This window comes from Podarcis erhardii (genome assembly GCF_964252035.2).
Source record: "Podarcis erhardii genome assembly, chromosome: 2".
In the NCBI taxonomy this organism is placed as follows: domain Eukaryota; kingdom Metazoa; phylum Chordata; class Lepidosauria; order Squamata; family Lacertidae; genus Podarcis; species Podarcis erhardii.
This window is the reverse complement of record NC_138498.1, coordinates 122,905,154-122,924,487: the sequence shown is the minus strand read 5'-3', so window position 1 is coordinate 122,924,487 and position 19,334 is coordinate 122,905,154. Positions and strand designations below refer to the sequence as shown.

At 43.5% G+C, this 19,334-nt stretch overlaps 3 protein-coding genes across 6 annotated transcripts in view; all 3 read left to right on the top strand.

Moving 5' to 3' along the window:
• Window positions 1-19,334, top strand: part of LOC309336511 (uncharacterized protein) — a 218,366-nt gene that overhangs the window by 29,374 nt on the left and 169,658 nt on the right. The gene's annotated exons all lie outside the window — the stretch shown is intronic.
• On the top strand, window positions 1,025-19,167 carry LOC309336909 (extracellular calcium-sensing receptor-like). 3 transcript variants are annotated; one of them, XR_014154078.1, is made up of 4 exons: window positions 1,025-1,588; window positions 2,660-3,493; window positions 17,088-17,686; window positions 18,180-19,167. XR_014154078.1 is itself a non-coding variant. In XM_081853409.1 (4 exons), exons 1-4 carry the CDS (start codon window positions 1,304-1,306, stop codon window positions 18,568-18,570), a joined length of 1,482 nt encoding a protein of 493 aa, XP_081709535.1. In that variant the 5' UTR covers window positions 1,025-1,303; the 3' UTR covers window positions 18,571-19,167. The 3 variants fall into 3 exon arrangements, 2 of the variants coding, with proteins under 2 accessions (XP_081709535.1, XP_081709534.1); XM_081853409.1 differs by having other exon boundaries at window positions 17,088-17,315; window positions 18,436-19,167; XM_081853408.1 differs by lacking the exons at window positions 17,088-17,686; window positions 18,180-19,167 and adding exons at window positions 5,770-5,997; window positions 8,334-8,650 and having other exon boundaries at window positions 1,101-1,588.
• Window positions 8,645-9,715, top strand: LOC309336348 (vomeronasal type-2 receptor 26-like; the record flags this gene model as incomplete). Its single annotated transcript, XM_081851970.1, has 1 exon — window positions 8,645-9,715. A coding segment is annotated over one exon (939 nt), but the record flags the coding sequence as incomplete, so codon positions are not given.

The following is a 19,334-nucleotide window of genomic DNA, read 5'->3' as shown; positions in this document are numbered from 1 at the left end:
TCCACAACCTCCCTAGGGGGACCATTCCACTCTCAAACAGCTCTTACTGTCAGAAAGTTTTTCCAGATTTTTTAGTTGGAGTCTCCTTTCTCTTAACCTAAAGCCACTGGTTCAAGTCCAACCCTCCAGAGCATCAGAAAACAGATTGTGATGTTTTCTTTCAGCTCTGCAGCTGCTGCTCAAGCTCCACAGTGATTCCAGAGACGATAATTCCCCGCATAATTATCATAAACATAGTGATTGATTCCTTTTCTTCTTCGCAAAACTTAAGAAATATACCCACTTTTGACACAAAAAACAGATATTTCAGAAATGAGAGCTTGAAATGCCTGCTGCATATTTAAAGACCTCATGTGCCATGGAGGGCTTTGACTTATCTTCCAGGCAGGCAGGGATTCTGCCAGTGTGAAACTGTCATATCATCCCTTTCCTCACAATGTCACTGGGGTCTCAGTTTTGCTGGAGACTTTGGACTTCATATAATTTGCTTCTTGCTACGTTGAGAGCAGTGGGGACAGACGAAATGACAGGAGGCAGACCCAGAGGGATGCTCTTATTGATGTTGCTGCTGCTGCTGCTGCTGCTTCACTGTGCAACCTCTGGAATACGGAAAGAAAAATGCCCATTGAACTTGGAAAGGGAAAGTCCAGGGGCAACGAATTATTACGAGCCAGGAGACCACCTGATGAGCGGGGTCATATCTACATTACAAATATTTCATCCTGGACACAATTTCACAGCCCCTACATTTTCTTTCATGTGTAAGCTGTAGTTTCCCATGCAATTTCTGCATAGCAGACAAAATTGTGATGAATGGGTAGCCATATGTGTAGCAACTTGTTTAATACTATGATGCTGACCTGTGATTGTCCAAGCCGGTCATGCTTATTTGCCAGGGACAAGTCCTGCTTTCTAGAACTTGCACACTGAAGACACAAAATGCATGTGCATTGCTTCCCTCCTTACTTTTTCCACTTGAAAAAAACAACTTGAAGGTGAATCATGAAAAGTCAGAGATTAGCAATCTATTTATTAAGTTAACATGTAATCACGTAGAATTGGGTCTAGAAATCAACTGCCAGCCAGCACAGTACACCTGCCCTGCTTCTATCTCCCTTTAACTGGCAAGCAGCCATTCACCTTCCAACAAACCCACAGATGACTGATTATGTGATGAGGATGCTCTATTTTGCTTCATTCTTGTGGCTGCAATTTCTTACAGGATTAAGAAAGCAGGGACTTGACACTTTTCACTGAATGGAGACTGACTGGAGGCTTTATAATTTGTTGCAGGGTAGCAGGTATGGTAGCATACTGGAATCTCCTGTCCTTCATGATTGCCATCCATGAGATTAATCAGGATCCCAGGATCTTACCCAACATCACCCTGGGCTATGACATCTATGAGAATTATTTCGATACAAGGACGACCTATGACGCCACGCTAGATCTGCTCTCTCCTGGGAGGGCCAATGTCCCAAACTACCACTGCGGAAGAGAGAAGAAGCCCTTTGTTTTCATTGAAGGGGTCAACTCTGACACCTCACTCCAGATTTCAACTATGCTGGGAACCTACAAAACCCCCCAGGTATGAACACACTAGCATTGGCAACATGCAGAGAACAGCCACTTCTTTGAATAGGAAGCAAACGATGAAACTCACGCCCAGTGGAGGCAGTGAAGCTTCTAAGAGAGGATTAAACCAATTCATGAAGGCAAACGCTATTAATGGCTGCTAGGCATGATGACTGTGATCTACATCCCTAGTTGGAGGCACCAATGCTTCTGGGTGCTGAGTTGCTGGGAATCAGATGAGGGCAGAGTGCATTTGTGCTCATGCTGTGCTTGCTGGTTTCCTACAAGCAGCTGATTGGCCACTGTGAGAACAGGATGTTGGACTAGATGGGCCATTGGCCTGATCCAGGAGGGTCTCCTTACGTTGAAGGATTTGTCCTGCTGGGTGAAGAAGGGTTTCACAAAGAAAGTCACCATCAGAGTAGTCTAAGGCGGGATTAAGCCTTTTGACAGATGCCTCTCAGAAGCTGCAATAAGAAGTTCAGTACTGTGAGCTACTTTAGACTTCCAAAGGGAGAAGGGGCTTTTCTCTCTCTCTCTCCATCCGGGACTTTATAAGTGGACAAGGGAGCTGTTTATGGTGAGTTCCGGCACCTCTTTTTCTAGGAAAATAGCAGTTTACACGGGGCATGAATCATACTTTGGTGGGAGAGAAATGCAGCCTCCAGAAGACACCTCAGGGATGGCTTCACACAAGCCTATTTTGGTAACCTGCTGTGATGGAGAATAAATAAATATCTGGCAGAAAAACAAATCTAAGGAACGAAACTCTTGTGAAACTAACACGCAGGTTATTAAAAATTGAACCCTCCCCCAAACAAAATAATAACAGTAGAAAATACAACTTATCTTTACTCTCCATAGTCTGTAACATTGGGCATGGTGACAACATTCAGGAAGAGAACGATGTTGAAGACATATTAAATTGTTGTCTATAATGAATGAATTGATTTATTTCAGTCACTGACCAGAGTGTATTGTTCCCAAAAGTGTCCTACATCTCCCTTACAGAGAAGCACAGCATAATAGGACCACAATTTCCAGTTGACCAAATAAACCCTCTATATCTTCCTTTTCTTCCTAGGTCAGTTATGCTTCTGTTCATCATGCCCTTGACAAAACACAATCTCCTTTGCTCTACCGAATGACCCCAAATGAAGAACCCCCAGGCTCAGGGATTGTCAGGCTACTCCTGCATTTCAGGTGGACTTGGATCGGGCTCATAGCTCCTGACTCTGACAATGGAGAAAGGTTTCTGAGCACCCTGGCATCTACGCTTGCTAAGGATGGTGTCTGCGTTGCCTTCTCACAAACCTTTTCACAAGACAATCTGTTTATAGCAGAATGGAATGCAAAGCTCTGGCAGAAGATTTCACTTTCCATAGACAGGCGAATCAATGTGTTTCTTTCCTATGGGGAATCTCAGTCCAGCACTGAAGCTGCAATTGTACTTCACATAGTGGGTGGAACCCTGGAACCCATTACTGGGAAAGTTTGGATCACAATAGCTCTCTCATATGTCAGCTCCAACATGTCTCTCAAAATCCTTAAGAACAAGCACATTCATGGATATTTATCTTTCTTTATCCAGAGAAAAAAAAGATCAACACACGAGGGTAATCTGCCAGTTTACGGCATCATTAGTGATTTCGATAAATTTTGGTTTCAACGCTATCATTGCTTATATTCAAAGCATGTGTTTTCTGTGAAAGGCCAGAAGCGATGCAGAGTGAAGGAGAACTTTTCAGGTTTCCCTCAGGATGTCCTTGAAAGGAGTGTGTTTCAGGACACTTACAGCATTTACAACACGGTCCGAGCTCTGGCCCATGCCTTAAATGCTGCGTACTCCTCTAGATCCAAGAGGGTGCTGATGATGGGACAGAACAGGTTGGAAGATGAAAAAGTCCAAGCATCACAGGTATTCGTTTTTATTCTCTAATGATCTGGATAGATATTGTTCCATTTTAAATGAAAATTGGTTCTATGACAGATTCCTAGATCCATTTCCTTTAATTAACAGAAATTTACCAAGCGTTAAAAAAGATACAGATAGGTAGCCGTGTTGGTCTGCCATAGTCAAAATAAAATAAAATAATTCCTTCCAGCAGCACCTTAAAGACCAACTAAGTTAGTTCTAGGTATGAGTTTCGTGTGCATGCACACTTCTTCAGATATTTCGTGCATGCACACGAAAGCTCATACCTAGAACTAACTTAGTTGGTCTTTAAGGTGCTACTGGAAGGAATTTTTTTATTAAAAAAGATGAGATAAATAAGGTTATAAAATACTGTAATTCAAAATGATTGATACAGAATTGATAGGCCCTTCAATAGTTACCTTGATCTGCAGGGCTATGGACTGTTAGCAATAATCATGTCACCCTTTCAAAGAGAAGACTAAAGATTCCTCAAAAAGAAATGACATTCATATTAAATCTCCATTCATATACATTCCTACGTATACCATCGTAATTATTTCCATCATAATCATCATATCTCACTTTCCTAATATCAAAGACAAACAAAGCATTCCAAAGTTATAGCAAGATAATTAGCACAGCATCTTGACCACGCCCTGCTACCTGCCCACCTGGAAGCATTAAAGCATTTCCATTCACCCCATTTACAATTGGGGGATTAGGCCACAGAATACTAATCTAAGGCACATTATTAGACATGCTCCACACTGTCGGAAGAAGATGTTAGTTCCCTTAGCTACTATCCTCCCACTGACTCTCATTCAGAGGGGGAACTCCACCAAAGCAAACTTTCCTTTCAATCAGGCTCTCACCCTGGTTGAGGGTCACAAGTCTGCCTCATGCAGTTCCAGGCCTGCAAGTCTGCAGCCTGTCTGGTAGCTGCCACAACCACATCCACAGCTATAGCTTGGAGCAAGACTCAGAGAGGAGGTGCCATTCCCTCCCCAACCCCAACACAGAGGCTCTTGGATGGAACCTATTTCTCAGGCTGCTTAGCTGATGGAAGAGCCCATTCTGAAAGACCTCAAGTATATTGGGAAAATGATATACCAATGGTCCTTAACTCCGGTAAAATTGGCAAAAACTTATAAATCAAAATCAAATACCTGTTGGAGATGCAAGAAAGAAATAGGAACAATGTTTCACATGTGGTGGGAATGCCGACCTATTCAACAATTTTGGAATGAAACATGTGAAGAAATCAAAAAGATGTTTAAAATATATTTTAGTAAAAAACCGGAGGCATTCCTTTTATTTATACAGTGGTACCTCGGGATGCGAAAGGGATCCATTCCGGAGCCCCATTTGCATCCAGAAGCAAACGTAACTAGCAGCGGCACGTCTGTGGACCCGCGCAACGCTTTTCGCCGCTCTGCGCATGCGCATGACGACATTTTGAGTGTCTGCGCAAGCAGCGAAACCCGGAAGTAACATGCTCTGTTACTTCTGAGTTGCAGCGGAGCACAACTCGAATGCACTCAACATGAAGCATATTCAACCTGAGGTATTATTCTAATTACCAGAGATATTCCTGTCAATTAAAGGAAAGCATTCCTTTATGCAACAACAGCTGTCAGGATGCTCATAGCAAAAAACTGGAAAGGGGGGGGAAATCACATCAATAAAAGAATGGTAATTAAACTTTGTGATTTTATAAATTTGGCAAGATTCACAGCATTCTTAAGGGGACAATCGGACCGAAAATTAGCAAAGGAATGGGATTGTGTTAAAGAATATATGAAAAACATTGTTCTGGTGTAAGTATAACGGTATGTAATGAATGAAGCTTTGCAGGGTTAAAGAAGTTGAAAAGCGGTGTGAAATGTGTAAATTCAGAAAGATTAAAAATTCAGAAGATTAAAATTCAGAAAGATTAAAATGTTTGAGGTCTCAAAACAGAGGAGGGAAGTCAATATGTGTATATGTACGTAAAGATTAGTATGATGGCAGGAGATTTTTTTGGAAAGTGTGTTTTTTTCTTTTCTGGTTTCTGTTTGCTTTGATCTGTTTTTGTTGGTTTGTTCTTTTTTTAGGATTTTATGTTTGTAATTTTTGTTCTAAATTTGCATTGAAAATATTTTTTCAAAAAAAGAAGTATATTGGGAACATTAAATAGAAAAACCCTCCAGGGCTACTATGTGCCTAGATAATATGTGAACCACCTGGGCGGAAATAGCCACCTTTCTTAAATGCTGCAATCTTCTCTGTCATTCTAGTTTCACCGTTTCCTGTGTGATTTTCAGTTCTACAATGCTTCTATGGGTGGAGCATATTTAGATGAGAATGGGGACCTGACAGCTGATTTTGACCTGGTGAACATTGTGATGCTTGCCAATGACTCCCTTCACGTAGGGAAAGTTGGGAGTGTGGAGAGAGAGGGATCCACAGGCGTAAAAGTCACCATTGATCAGGATGCCATCGTGTGGCCCCTTTGCTTTAATAAGGTGGGTTAAATCATTCCGATACATTTGACTACAGAGAATATTGAAAACAGAGGATATTGGGTTGAAAGGGATTTTAGTTTTGTAGGGAGAGTCATCCCTACTTCAAGTCCCAGGAGCATCTTTATGAAAGTAATATTTTTTGCCTCAACCTGCATCACTTCACACTTGTTTGCCTTGAATTACATTTCCCAATTTATTGCTTAATCCGTCTACAGATTGACCATTGTTTTTTAATATTTTATTGGCAGCCACCCAGTGTGGCTGGGGAAACCCAGATGGGTGGGGTATAAATAATGAATTATTATTATTATTATTATTATTATTATTATTATTATTCACTCAATTTTGGAGAGGTTCTGTTGGAGGTCTTCACAATCTATTTTTGTTTAAAATTCCCTGAACAATTTAGTAACTGTAAAGTTCAATCCAGTGCAATCCAGTCAAATCCAACTATGGGATGTGGCGCAATTCTCTCCCCGATGCTTTTTAACATCTTTATGCGCCCCCTTTCCCAGATTGTCCGGAGCTTTGGGCTGGGCTGTCACCAATATGCTGATGACACTCAGCTCTATCTGCTGATGGATGGCCACACTGACTCGGCCCCAAACACATTGACCAGATGCTTGGAAGCTGTGGCTGGATGGTTTCGTGGGAGCCGATTGAAACTAAATCCTTCGAAGACAGAGGTCCTATGGCTAGGTCGGGATGGCATGGGGATGAGGGACCAACTCCCTTCTCTTGCGGGGGCCCAATTAGTGCCATTGCCTTCCGTTAAGAGTTTGGGTGTAATCCTTGACGCCTCCCTTTCCATGGAGGCGCAAGTTACAGCAACAGCCAAGGCGACATTTTTCCACCTTCGCCGCATCAAGCAGTTGGTCCCTTACCTTTCCCGCCCCGACCTGGCCACAGTGATCCATGCAACGGTCATCTCCAGGCTTGACTACTGTAATTCGCTCTACGCGGGGCTGCCCTTGAAGCTGTCCCAGAAACTCCAGCGAGTGCAGAATGCTGCAGCGAGGCTCCTCACGGGGTCTCTGCCATGGGAGCATATTCACCCAGTGCTTTTCAAGCTGCACTGGCTCCCGGGGAAGTACAGGGTCAGATTTAAGGTGCTGCTTTTGACCTTTAAAGCCCTTCACGGCCTAGGACCCTCGTACCTACGGAACCGCCTCTCCTGGTATGCCCCACGGAGAGCCTCAAGGTCCATAAATAGCAACACCCTAGTGGTCCTGGGCCCTAAGGAAGTTAGATTGGCTTCAACCAGAGCCAGGGCCTTTTCAACACTGGCTCCGGCCTGGTGGAACGCTGTGCCTCATGAGACCAGGGCCCTGCAGGATCTGATTTCTTTCCGCAGGGCCTGTAAGACAGACTTGTTCCGCCTGGCCTTTGGCTTGGAGCCAATTTGATTCCCTCCCTCTCTTTTTTTCCCCCTTTCTTTTCCTTCTCCTCCTGCGATGAGGCTGCATTTTAATATTTTAATGTTCCATTATTTTAATGTTGTATTTTATTCTTGTTTTTAAGTTGTAATCATTCATCTTGTTTTTATTATTGCTTGTAAGCCGCTCTGAGCCCGGCCTTGGCTGGGGAGGGCAGGGTATAAATAAAAAATTATTATTATTATTATTATTATTATTATTATTATTATTATTATCTCTACTTTCAGGCCAAGGGAGCTGGCATTTGTCTGTAGACAGATTTTCTGGCTCATTTGGCCAGACTGACTAAACAGCTTCTGACGCAACAGGACACCAGAGCGTATGGAAATGCCGTTTACCTTCCCACAGCAGCAGTATCTATTTATCTACTTGAACTAGTATGCTTTCAAACTGCTAGGTGACAGAAGCTGGGAGTATTGGCTCCAGTATTATTGCAGAGATAGACATACCTGTGGGAAGGTTTAATTTAGCAGAGTTAAACAATGCCCATTATAAGTTTATGCAGCGGTCAGCTTGTTGCTGACTTGTCTGAGTTCTACTAATAATTATGCCTTCCTGGTTAAAAATCCCTTAGAATCCCTCTATAGGAATACACACACGAATCTGATTCATGTAATATAAAACCATTTTACTCTCAGATTCATTCAGGTTTACAGAAGTGTACCTGAAGGCAGGCTCAGGTTACATAACAAGCAAATAAACTATACCAGAGGGAAGTTGGTTCTAAGGTGACTGCAACTCAGCAGTTATCTTTCAAAGCTACCAGCAACCGACAAACTGGTTGTCACAGCAACCGGATAGAACATGTAGGCCGTTAGTCCTCTGTCAGAATGTTGCACTTGACTGCAGCTTTACATCCCACAATACCACTAACTCCTGACCATCTTTCTTTATGGGCAGACTGTCCCTCAATCCAGATGTGCTGAGAGCTGTCATATTGGGGATGTCAAGGTCATCCGGGAAGGAGAGCCACTTTGCTGCTATGACTGTGCTCCCTGTGTAAAAGGGACCATCTCCGCTGTGGAAGGCAAGTGAGAGAAGGAATAGGGCAACTTTGGTAATCTTGTCCAAAACAGTATCATTTTATTCCCCGCCCCCCCATAAAACCTTTACCCAAGGTTGGGATATCTGCTTTGCATGCAACAGATTGCCGATTCAAGTCATAGTATGTGCGGGTCAGGGCTGGCAATGTCCCCTGCTTGAGACCCTAGGTACTGAAATCACTCATCTTCCTTTCAGATGCAAACCTCTGCACCAAATGTCCAGAAGATCAGCACTCAAACAAGGACCGAGATCAATGTGTTCCCAAGATTGTCACTTTCCTGTCCTATGAAGAGTATTTGGGGATTCTCTTGTCTTCCTTTACCTTGTTATTCTCCTTAATCACATGCTTTGTGTTAGGAATTTTCATCAAATACTCAGGAACTCCCATAGTCAAAGCCAACAACAGGGACCTTTCCTACATCCTCCTTGTATCCCTCTTGCTTTCCTTTTTGTCTTCCTTGCTCTTCATTGGCCAGCCAAGAAAAGCCACCTGTCTTCTCCAACAAATTGCATTTGTCCTCATCTTCTCAGTTGCTGTCTCCTCTTTGTTGGCCAAAACCATTACCGTTGTGCTGGCTTTCCTGGCCACAAAGCCAGGGAACAGGGTGAAGAAATGGCTGGGGAAAACTCTGGCCAACACTGTTGTCCTTTCCTGTTCCAGTGTCCAAGTTCTCATCTGCACCACCTGGCTGGGGACCTCTCCCCCATTCCCAGACTCAGACATGCACTCCCAACCTGCAGAGATTATCCTGCAATGTAATGTAGGGTCTGCTGCCATGTTTTATGGAGCCCTTGTCTACATGGGTTTCCTGGCTGCCATCTGCTTCACGGTGGCTTTCCTAGCCAGGAAGCTGCCTGGGGCCTTCAATGAGGCCAAGCTGATCACCTTCAGCATGCTGGTCTTCTGCAGTGTTTGGGTGTCCTTTGTTCCCACCTACCAGAGCACCAAGGGGAAATACATGGTAGCCGTGCAGGTCTTCTCTATGTTGGCCTCCAGTGCTGGGCTTCTGGGCTGCATCTTCCTCCCCAAGTGCTACATTATTGTACTGAGGCCTGGTCTGAATACAAAGGAGCACCTGACGACACAAAGTAAAGATGCCATCTGAATCTTTGTACATTCTTTTCCATTGTAGGAATCTGTGAACAGAAAGGCAATAGCAAAATCCAGCCACTTGCTGGTCTAAAATGAAATATTCAAATGTCAAAAAACTTTGTCAGGAGAGGATATGAGGTGATGGGGAGAGATACACATACTCTGAAATAAAATCTTTGACTCGCACAGGAAGCTTCAGTGGTTGTTTTTCCGTATGCAAAGCAAAAGTCCACCAGGCAACAGAAGTTTCCCCCATGTAATTGTCATTGTAGGATCACATTTCGCCACATCAGTTAGATATTGTGTCTGAAGTTCATCATATCAGGCCCCAAAATTTCCTGAAAAAAATAGCTTGATCCTGGTTTATTTGCTGACATATCTTAAATAAATGTCATTCTAGGATCACCTTTCCCCTCTATGACTATTTCTCAGAGCATTTTGCCACATCATTGAGAACTTGGAAGAAAGAAAATAAAAAAATTCCTTCCAGTAGCACCTTAAAGACCAACTGAGTTAGTTCTAGAACTAACTTAGAACTAACTCAGTTGGTCTTTAAGGTGCTACTGGAAGGAATTTTTTTATTTTGTTTTGACCATGGCAGACCAACACGGCTACCTATCTGTAATTGGAAGAAAGAATCATAGAATTATTGAAGTGTAAAGTTTAAAGAGGGAACCCAAGGGGCATGTAGTTCAACCCTCTGCAATGCAGGAATCTCAACCAAGCAGTCATGACAGATGGTCATCCAAACTCTGAGTAAAGGAAGGAAAGTCCACAACCTCCCAAGGGGGACTATTCAAACAGCTCTTGTTGTCAGAAACCTTTTCCTGATTTTTTAGTTGGAGTCTCCTTTCCCTTAACTTGAAGCCATTGATTCAAGTCCTACCCTCTAGAGCAAAGAGAAATCAGATTGTGATGTTTTCTTCCAGCTCTACAGCTGCTGCCCAAGCTCCACAGTGATTCCAGAGAGGATTATTCCCCACATAACTATCATAATCATAGTGATTTATTCCTTGGCAAAACTCAAGCAATGTACCCACTTTTGACACAAAGAACAGATATTTCAGAAATGAGAGCTTGAAATGCCTGCTGCATATTTAAAGACCTCTTGTGCCATCAAGGGCTTTGACTTATCTTCCAGGCAGGCAGGGATTCTGCCAGTGTGAAAGTTCGTTTCTCCCTTTCCTCACATTTTCACTGGGGCTTCGGTCTTGTTGGAGACTTTGGGCTTCATCTAATTCGCTTCTTGCTTAGTTGGGAGCAGTGACAACAAATGCAATGACAGGAGGCAGACCCAGAGTGAGGCTCTTATTAATGTTGTTGCTGCTGCTGCTGCTTCCCTATGCAGCTTCTAGGATGTGGAAAGCAAAATGCCCATTGAACTTGAGAAGGGACAGTCCAGATGCTACAAATTATTACAAGCCAGGAGACCACCTCATAAGTGGGGTCATATCTACATTACAGACCGTTCATCCTGAACACGATTTCGTTATCCCCCCTTGCAATTACATTGTAAGGTAAGCTGTACTTTCCCCTTACAATTTCAGCATAGCGGATAAGACTGTGATTAATGGGTAGGCATATAAACGTAAGGTACCCCTGCCCATAGGGGCCAGTCGTGTCCGACTCTAGGGTTGTGCGCTCATCTCACTTAAGAGGCCGGGAGCCAGCGCTGTCCGAAGACACTTCCAGGTCACGTGGTCAGCGTGACGAAGCTGCTCTGGCGAGCCAGCACCAGCGCAGCACACGGAGACGCCGTTTACCTTCCCGCTATAAAGCGGTACCTATTTATCTACTTGCACTTTGGCATGCTTTCGAACTGCTAGGTGGGCAGGAGCTGGGACCAAAAGACGGGAGCTCACCCCGCCGCGGGGATTCGAACTGCCGACCATGCGATCGGCAAGTCCTAGGCACTGAGGTTTTACCCACAGCGCCACCCGTGTCCCCTAAGGTACCCCTGCCCCCTGTACTTTCCCCTTGCAATTTCAGCATAGCAGATAAGATTGTGATTAATGGGTAGGCATATATACATAGCATATTCTTGAATACTGTTGTGCTTAGCTGTGATTGCCCAGGCCTCTAATGCTTATATGTGTGGGAAAATGGTTGTTTTTCCATAAGAGCATGGGCAAAAGTTTATTATTGCAAGGTGATTTCATAGCACAAAGCATTGCTTGGAAGCATGAGCGGCGCGTGGACAGCTCATGCCATCCAAATGATCAACTGCGTGGTCTGGCGTGATAGCATGATACCCAAGTATTGTATTGTTTTTATCTGCCGGCTGAGGCAGAGCTCTCTCCTTGAATTTGTATCTTTTCTTCTGCACACAATAAAGGTTTGGAGGCAGCAGCTTCTGGGGCATCGCTGCAGTCAGATTTCTTCAACCCATCTTGGTGTGAGACTGATTATTTACGGATGGCGAGCAGGTTCTCGTCATATATGCCAGGGACAAGTCCTGCTTTCTAGAATTTGCCCATTGAAGACACAAAATGCATATGCATTGCTTCCCTCCTTACTTTTTTCCACTGGAAATAAACCAAATTGATGGTGAATCATGAAGAGCCTAAGATCATCTGCATGCCAACTTCTTGACTTGGGAAATGAGAAGATGGCCTGATCTGCACTCCTCTGAAAGGAGCAGGAGTATAGCAATCTATCTATCTATCAAGTTAACATACAATCACATTGAATTGAGTCTAGAAATCAACTGGCAGCCAGTACAGTTCACCTGCCCTGGGACCTTAGGGTGAATGGCGGGTACTAAATAGGATAAGAACAGCCATAACAATGAGAAGCAGGAATTATATGACTTGTAAAGATCTCTATTTTACATCTCCTCTTCCTTTTTTTAAAAAAATAAACAAACAGCTTACAACCTACCAATCCCCTTGAACTAGTGCCCCGTCCTTTTACAAACTTTTGCTCAATGTATTTGAGGGTGTTATTCACTCCCTGCTTCCAGCACTCAAGTGCTCAAATATGCTTCTATCTCCCTTTGACTGGCAAGCAGCTGTTCACCTTCCAACAAACTCACAAATGTCTGATTATGCGATGTGGATGTTCTGTTTTGCTTCATTATTGTGGCTGCATTTTTTTATAGGACTAGAAAACAGGAACTTGACACTTTTCACTGAACGGAGACTGACATTAGGCTTCATGTTTATTACAGGGAAAGAGGGACAAGAGCATACTGGAATCTCCTGTCCTTCATGATTGCAATCCATGAGATTAATCAGGACCCCGGGATCTTACCCAACATCACCCTGGGCTATGACATCCATGAGAATCATTTCAATGCAAGGATGACCTATGATGCCACGCTAGATCTGCTTTCTCCTGGAAGGGCCAATGTCCCAAACTACCACTGTGGGAAACAGAAGAAGCCCTTAGTTTTCATTGAAGGGGTCAACTATGACACCTCACTCCAGATTTCAACTATGCTAGGAACCTACAAAATCCCACAGGTATGAACACACTGGCATGGGCAACATGCAGAGAACAGCCATTTCTTTGAATAGGAAGCAAATTATGAAACTCACTCCAACAGAAGGCAGTGAAGGTTCTAAGAGAGGATTAAACCAATTCATGAAGGCAAGGGCTATTGATGAATGCTAGGCATGATGACTGTGATCCACCTTCCTAGTTGGAGGCACCAATGCTTTTGGGTGCCAGTTGCTGGTTTCTTACAAGCATCTTGTTGGCCACTGTGAGAACACAATATCGGACTAGATGGGCCATTGGCCTGATCCACGAGGCTCTTCTTATGTTGAAGGATTTGTCCTGCTGGGTGAAGAAGGGTTTCAAAAGAGAATCGCCATCAGAGCCGACTAAGGGGGGGAACAAGCCTTTTGGAAAGAGAGATGTCTCTCAGATGGTACAACAGGAAGCTCACAAGATGTGTACTGTGAGCTACTAAGTACTTTATACTTACAAGGGGGAAACAGACTCTTTTTTCAGCCGGCACTTTATAAGAGGACAAGGGTTCATGGTGAGTTTTGGCACCACTTTTTCTAGGAAAATAGCAGTTTACACAGGGCATGAATCATACTTTGGTGGGACAGAAATGCAGCCTCCAGAAGACACCACAGGATGGCTTCACACAAGCCTGTTTTGGTAACTTGCCCTGGGACTTTAAGATGAAGGAATAATAAACACTGGGCAGAAAAACAAATCTAAGGAACAAAACTCATGTGAAACCAACATTCAATTGAGCTAAAAATTGACCCCTTCCTCCGAACCAAATGTTAAAAGTAGAAAATGCAACACATCTTAAGTCTACATAGTCTCAAACATCGGTGGGAGGGGGACATTCTGGGTGGAAATGATGTTGAAGATATGTTATATTGTTGCCTATAATGAATGAATCGAGGACTGGGGACAGTTCACGGATTATCTGAAAAGCATATGTGATGAACAGACAACGCTAGTGGGATTTAAAGAGGCTTTATGATAGTTAAAGATGTATTGTAAAAAAGAAATAGAAATGAAAAGGATAATATTAATTGGCAATATTAAATATAGAAAATGCGTAAAAATAGAAAATATGGATGATTGGTGGAGGAGCTGGTGGAAGTAAAGTACAAAAATTGGAAATTTGTGAACATTGTTGTGATGAAGAATTTGTAAAAGGAAAAATTTAATAAAAATTAATATATAAAAAAGGAAATGATGTTGAAGATATGTTATATTGTTGCCTATAATGAATGAATCGATTTATTTCGGTCACTGGCCAGAGTGTATTGTTTCCTATAAGTTTCCTACATCTCCTTTCCAGAGTAGCACTGGAGAATATTTCTCTCCCTGACCATAATTTCTAGTTGACTAATAATACCCTCTATATGTTCCTTTTCTTCCTAGGTCAGTTATGCTTCTGTTCATCATGCGCTTGACAAAACACAATCTTCTTTCGTCTACCGTGTGACCCCAGATGAAGCACCCCCAAGCTTAGGGATTGTCAGGCTACTCCTGCATTTCAGGTGGACTTGGATCGGGCTCATAGCTGCTGACACTTACAATGGAAAACGGTTTCTGAACACCTTCGCACCTGTGCTTGCTAAGGGCGGTGTCTGTGTTGTATTCTCACAAACCATTTTGCGAGGCTTCTTTTTTATAGCCGATGCATACAAAAAGCTCCAGCAGAAGATTTCACTTTCCATGGACAGGAGAATCAATGTGTTTCTTTACTATGGGGACTTTCAGTCCACCCTAGAAGCCGCACGTACGCTAGAAATAGTGGGTGAAAGCCTGAAACCCATTACTGGGAAAGTTTGGGTCACAATAGCTTTCTCATATGTCAGCTGCAGCAAGTCTCCGGAAATACTTGAGAACAGACACATTCATGGATATTTATCTTTATTTTTCCAGACCAAAAAAAGATCAAAACATGATGGTAATCTGCCAGTTTCTTTCCCCTATAGTAATTTCCATCCATGTTGGCCTGAAGGCTTTAATTGCTTATATTCAAAGCATGTGTTTTCTGTGAAAGGTCAGAAGCGATGCAAAGTGAAGGAGAACCTTTCAGGGTTCCCTCAAGACGTTCTTGAAAGGAGCCTGTTTCAGGACACTTACAGCATTTACAACACTGTCCAAGCTCTGGCCCTTGCCTTAAATGCTGTGTACTCCCCTAGATCCAAGATGGTGGTGATGATGGGTCAGAACAGGTTGGAAGATGAAAAAATCCAAGCATCACAGGTATTCATGTTTCTTCTCTAATGCTCTGGATGGATATTGTTCCATTTTAAATAACGATTCGTTCAATGACAGATTTGTAGGTCCATTTCCTTTAATTAACAGAATTTAAGCAAGAATTAAGCTGGACCATAAAGAAGGCTGATCGCCGAAGAATTGATGGTTTTGAATTATGGTGCTGGAGGAGACTCTTGAGAGTCCCATGAACTGCAAGAAGATCAAACCTCTCCATTCTTAAGGAAATCAGCCCTGAGTGCTCACTGGAAGGACAGATCCTGAAGCTGAGGCTCCAAGACTTTGGCCACCTCATGAGAAGAGAAGACTCCCTGGAAAAGACCCTGATGTTGGGAAAGATGGAGGGCACAAGGAGAAGGAGACGGCAGAGGACAAGATGGTTGGACAGTGTTCTTGAAGCTACAAACATGAGCCTGACCAAACTGCGGGAGGCAGTGGAAGACAGGAGTGCCTGGCGTGCTCTGGTCCAGGGGGTCACGAAGAGTTGGACACGACTAAACAACAACAAAGCAAGAATTAAAAAAGGAGATAAATAAGGTTATAAAATACTGTAGGTGAAAATTGATTCATATAGAACTGATAGACCCTTCTTATCACATTCATTTTAAATCTCCATTCATGTACTTTCCTAGGTATGCCATCATAATTATTTTCATCAAAATAATCATATCTCACTTTACTAATTATCAAAGACAAACAAAGCATTCCAAAGTTAAAGCAAGATAGAATTCTACTGCATGTAAGAAGTTCCATGACTTTTATTTCCAAAGTTTCTCCACAAACCCTTTCCAAGGTCAAGAGGCTCCCTGGTCAAGGAGATGGTGTCCCTGTAGACAATAGCAACTCCCCTGCCTTGACCCTCTAGTCTAGTCCTGTGCAGTATCAAAAATTCAGGTGGGCAGAGCTAGGTAAGGTCAGGCCCACCCAGCTCCCTCACCCAAATCATAGAATCATGGAACTGGAGAGTTGGAAGGGACCCTGAAAGTCATCTAGCCCCACATATTGCAATGCAGGAATCCTTTACAGATGGCCATCCAGCCTCTCTTGGAAAACCTCCAATGAAGGAGCGTCCACAACCTACCGAGGGAGACTGTTCCACAGATCCACCGTCAAGCGGCTCTTAGCTTCAAAAAACTCTTGGTAATGCAAGCCAAATCGGCCCACTCATGTGCAATCAAAGCATGGAACTGCTGATGTTTTTAATAGGGACTGATCTGACATTCAGTAGTAGCAGCACCAGACCAGAGGGCTCAGTAGATCTGCTACTAGTAACCTCTGGTGGTGTGAGAGGGCTGGAAGAAGGAACAGAAACCAAACACCTAGGTCTCCACTCCCGATGGTGGCCAGCCCACCCTCCACTCCAACCATGCTCTCCCCTACCCACCTAGCTACTTTCCCCCCACTGCCTCTCATTCAGAGGGGGAACTCCACCAAACCAAAGTTCCCTTTCAACCAGCCTCTCACTCTGGTTGAGGGTCAGAAGCCTGCCTCATGAAATGCCTGCTCTGCAAGTCTGTAGCCTGACTGGTAGCTGCCACAACTGCAGCCAGACCCACAGCTGCAGCCACCGCTTGGAGCAGGACTCTGAGAGGAGCTGCCATACCCTCTCCAACCCCAACACAGAGGCTCTTGGACAGAACCTATTTCTTAGGCTACTCAGCTGAAGGAAGAGCCCATTCTGAAAGACCTCAGGTAGATTGGGCACATTAAATAGAAAAACCCTCCATGGCCACTAGGTGCCTCGATTATATGTGAAACACCTGGGCGGAAATAGCCAACTTTCTTAAATGCTGCGATCTTCTCTGTCATTCCAGTTTCACCGTTTCCTGAGTGATTTTCAGTTTTACAATGCTTCTATGGGTGGAGCATATTTAGATGAGAATGGGGACCTGACAGCTGAATTTGACCTGATGAACATTGTGATGCTTCCCAATGACTCCCTTCATGTAGGGAAAGTTGGGAGTATGGAGAGAGAGGGATCCACAGGCGTAAAAGTCACCATTGATCAGGATGCCTTCGTGTGGCCCCTTTGGTTTAATAAGGTGGGTTAAATCATTCAGATACATTTGATTATGATCCAAAAAAGAAAAAGAAAACAGAGGATTTTGGATTGAAAGGGATTTCAGTTTTGTAGGAAGAGTCATCCCTACTTCAACTCCCAGGAGCTACTTATGAAAGTAATATTTTTTTGCGTCAACCTGCATCACTTCACACTTGTTTCTATTGAATTACATTTCCCAATTTACTGCTCAGTCACTCAGGTTTGGAGAGGTTCTGTTGGAGGTCTTCACAATCTATTTTTGTTAAAAATTCCCTAAACAATTTAGTAAAGGTAAAGTTAAAGCCAGTTTAATACAGTCAAGTCCAACTATGGGGTGTGGCACTCATCTCTGCTTTCAAGCTGAGGTAGCCCGTATTTAATAATAATAATAATAATAATAATAATAATAATAATAATAATAATTCATTATTTATATCCTGCCCTCCCCAGCCGAAGCCGGGCTCAGGGCGGCTAACAACACTAAAACAGTGCAACATTATAAAAACATTATAAAAATTAATTAAAATCAAAATTGATGGCAACCATAAACTAAAGTTTTGTAAAGATTGCCAAAGGAGGGAGTCAGGCTGCGCCCTGACCAAAGTCCTGGTGGAACAGCTCTGTCTTGCAGGCCCTGCAGAAAGATGTCAAGTCCTGCAGGGCCCTGGTCTCTTGTGACAGAGCGTTCCACCAGGTTGGAGCCGCAGCCGAAAAAGCCCTGGCTCTAGTTGAGGCCAGCCTAACCTCTCTGTGGCCTGGGACCTTCAAGATGTTTTTATTTGAAGACCGTAAGTTCCTCTGTGGGGCATACCAGGAGAGGCGGTCCCGTAGGTATGAGGGCCCTAGGCCGTATAGGGATTTGAAGGGCTTTGTCTGTAGACAGCTTTTTTGGGGTCATGTGGCCAGACTGACTAAACCGCTTCTGGCGCAACAGGACACTGTGACGAGTGCCAGAATGCATGGAAAAGCTGTTTACCTTCCCACAGCAACAGTACCTAATTATCTACTTGCACAAGCAAGCTTTAGAACTGCGAGGTTGGCAGGAGCTGGGACTATTGGCTCCACTATTATTGCATGGATAGAAAGACCGTTAACTCCTGGCCATCTTTCTTTATGGGCAGACCGTTCCTCATTCCAGATGTGCTGAGAGCTGTCATATTGGGGATGTCAAGGTTATCCGCGAAGGAGAGCCACTTTGCTGCTATGATTGTGCTCCCTGTGTAAATGGGACAGTCTCCACTGTGGAAGGCAAGTGAGAGAAGTACGGCTTTGAAGGAATAGGGAAACTTCGGTGTGTGTGTTTTAAAAATCATTTTTATTTATTTTCCAATAAAAACAGCCAATCAACATATCCGCTTTATAATCCAATTAAAAACAAGAAACTAAAATAAAAAAGACCAAATTATAGTCCAAATTGTAATTATTAATTTTTCCGGGTTCCCCATAGTCTGGACCTCTGAAGCATATCTCCAAATCTTCAGTCCTGCCTCTTCTCATTGTTTTCATATTTATGCCTTCTGCTTTTAACACTTTAAAGTTCTCCGCCCCTGGCTATGCGATTCTCAATCATGTCAAAAGTCATATGTCCTTTCATTCATCAAATACAGCTTTATTTATAAATATTTTTTTTCTCCAACTGTCTATTCACCAACGCAGCTTTTCCTGACTTCATTCCAATCTTCCAATCTGGGCTGTTGTCCAAGTTTATCATTTGAAGCTTAACGATGCAGCAACTCCCAAGTTGTTAAATCACTCCAAACCAGGCTGTTGTCCAAACCTTTCTTTTGAGATTTAGTCACGCAGTGTCTTCCACGTTGTTGAGTTGTTACTATAGATTGTTGGGGAGACTGTTTGCAATACAGTGGTGCCCCGCAAGACGAAAGCCCATAGGGAAATCTCCGGGGACAGTGGGGAACCCTCCTCCCACCGCAAGCCCCGGGAAGAGAGGAGAAGCTGCGTGCCTTCCCCTCTGTTCCCGGACCTGTCCTGAAGGCTTGCGGTGGGAGGTCCGGGAACAGAG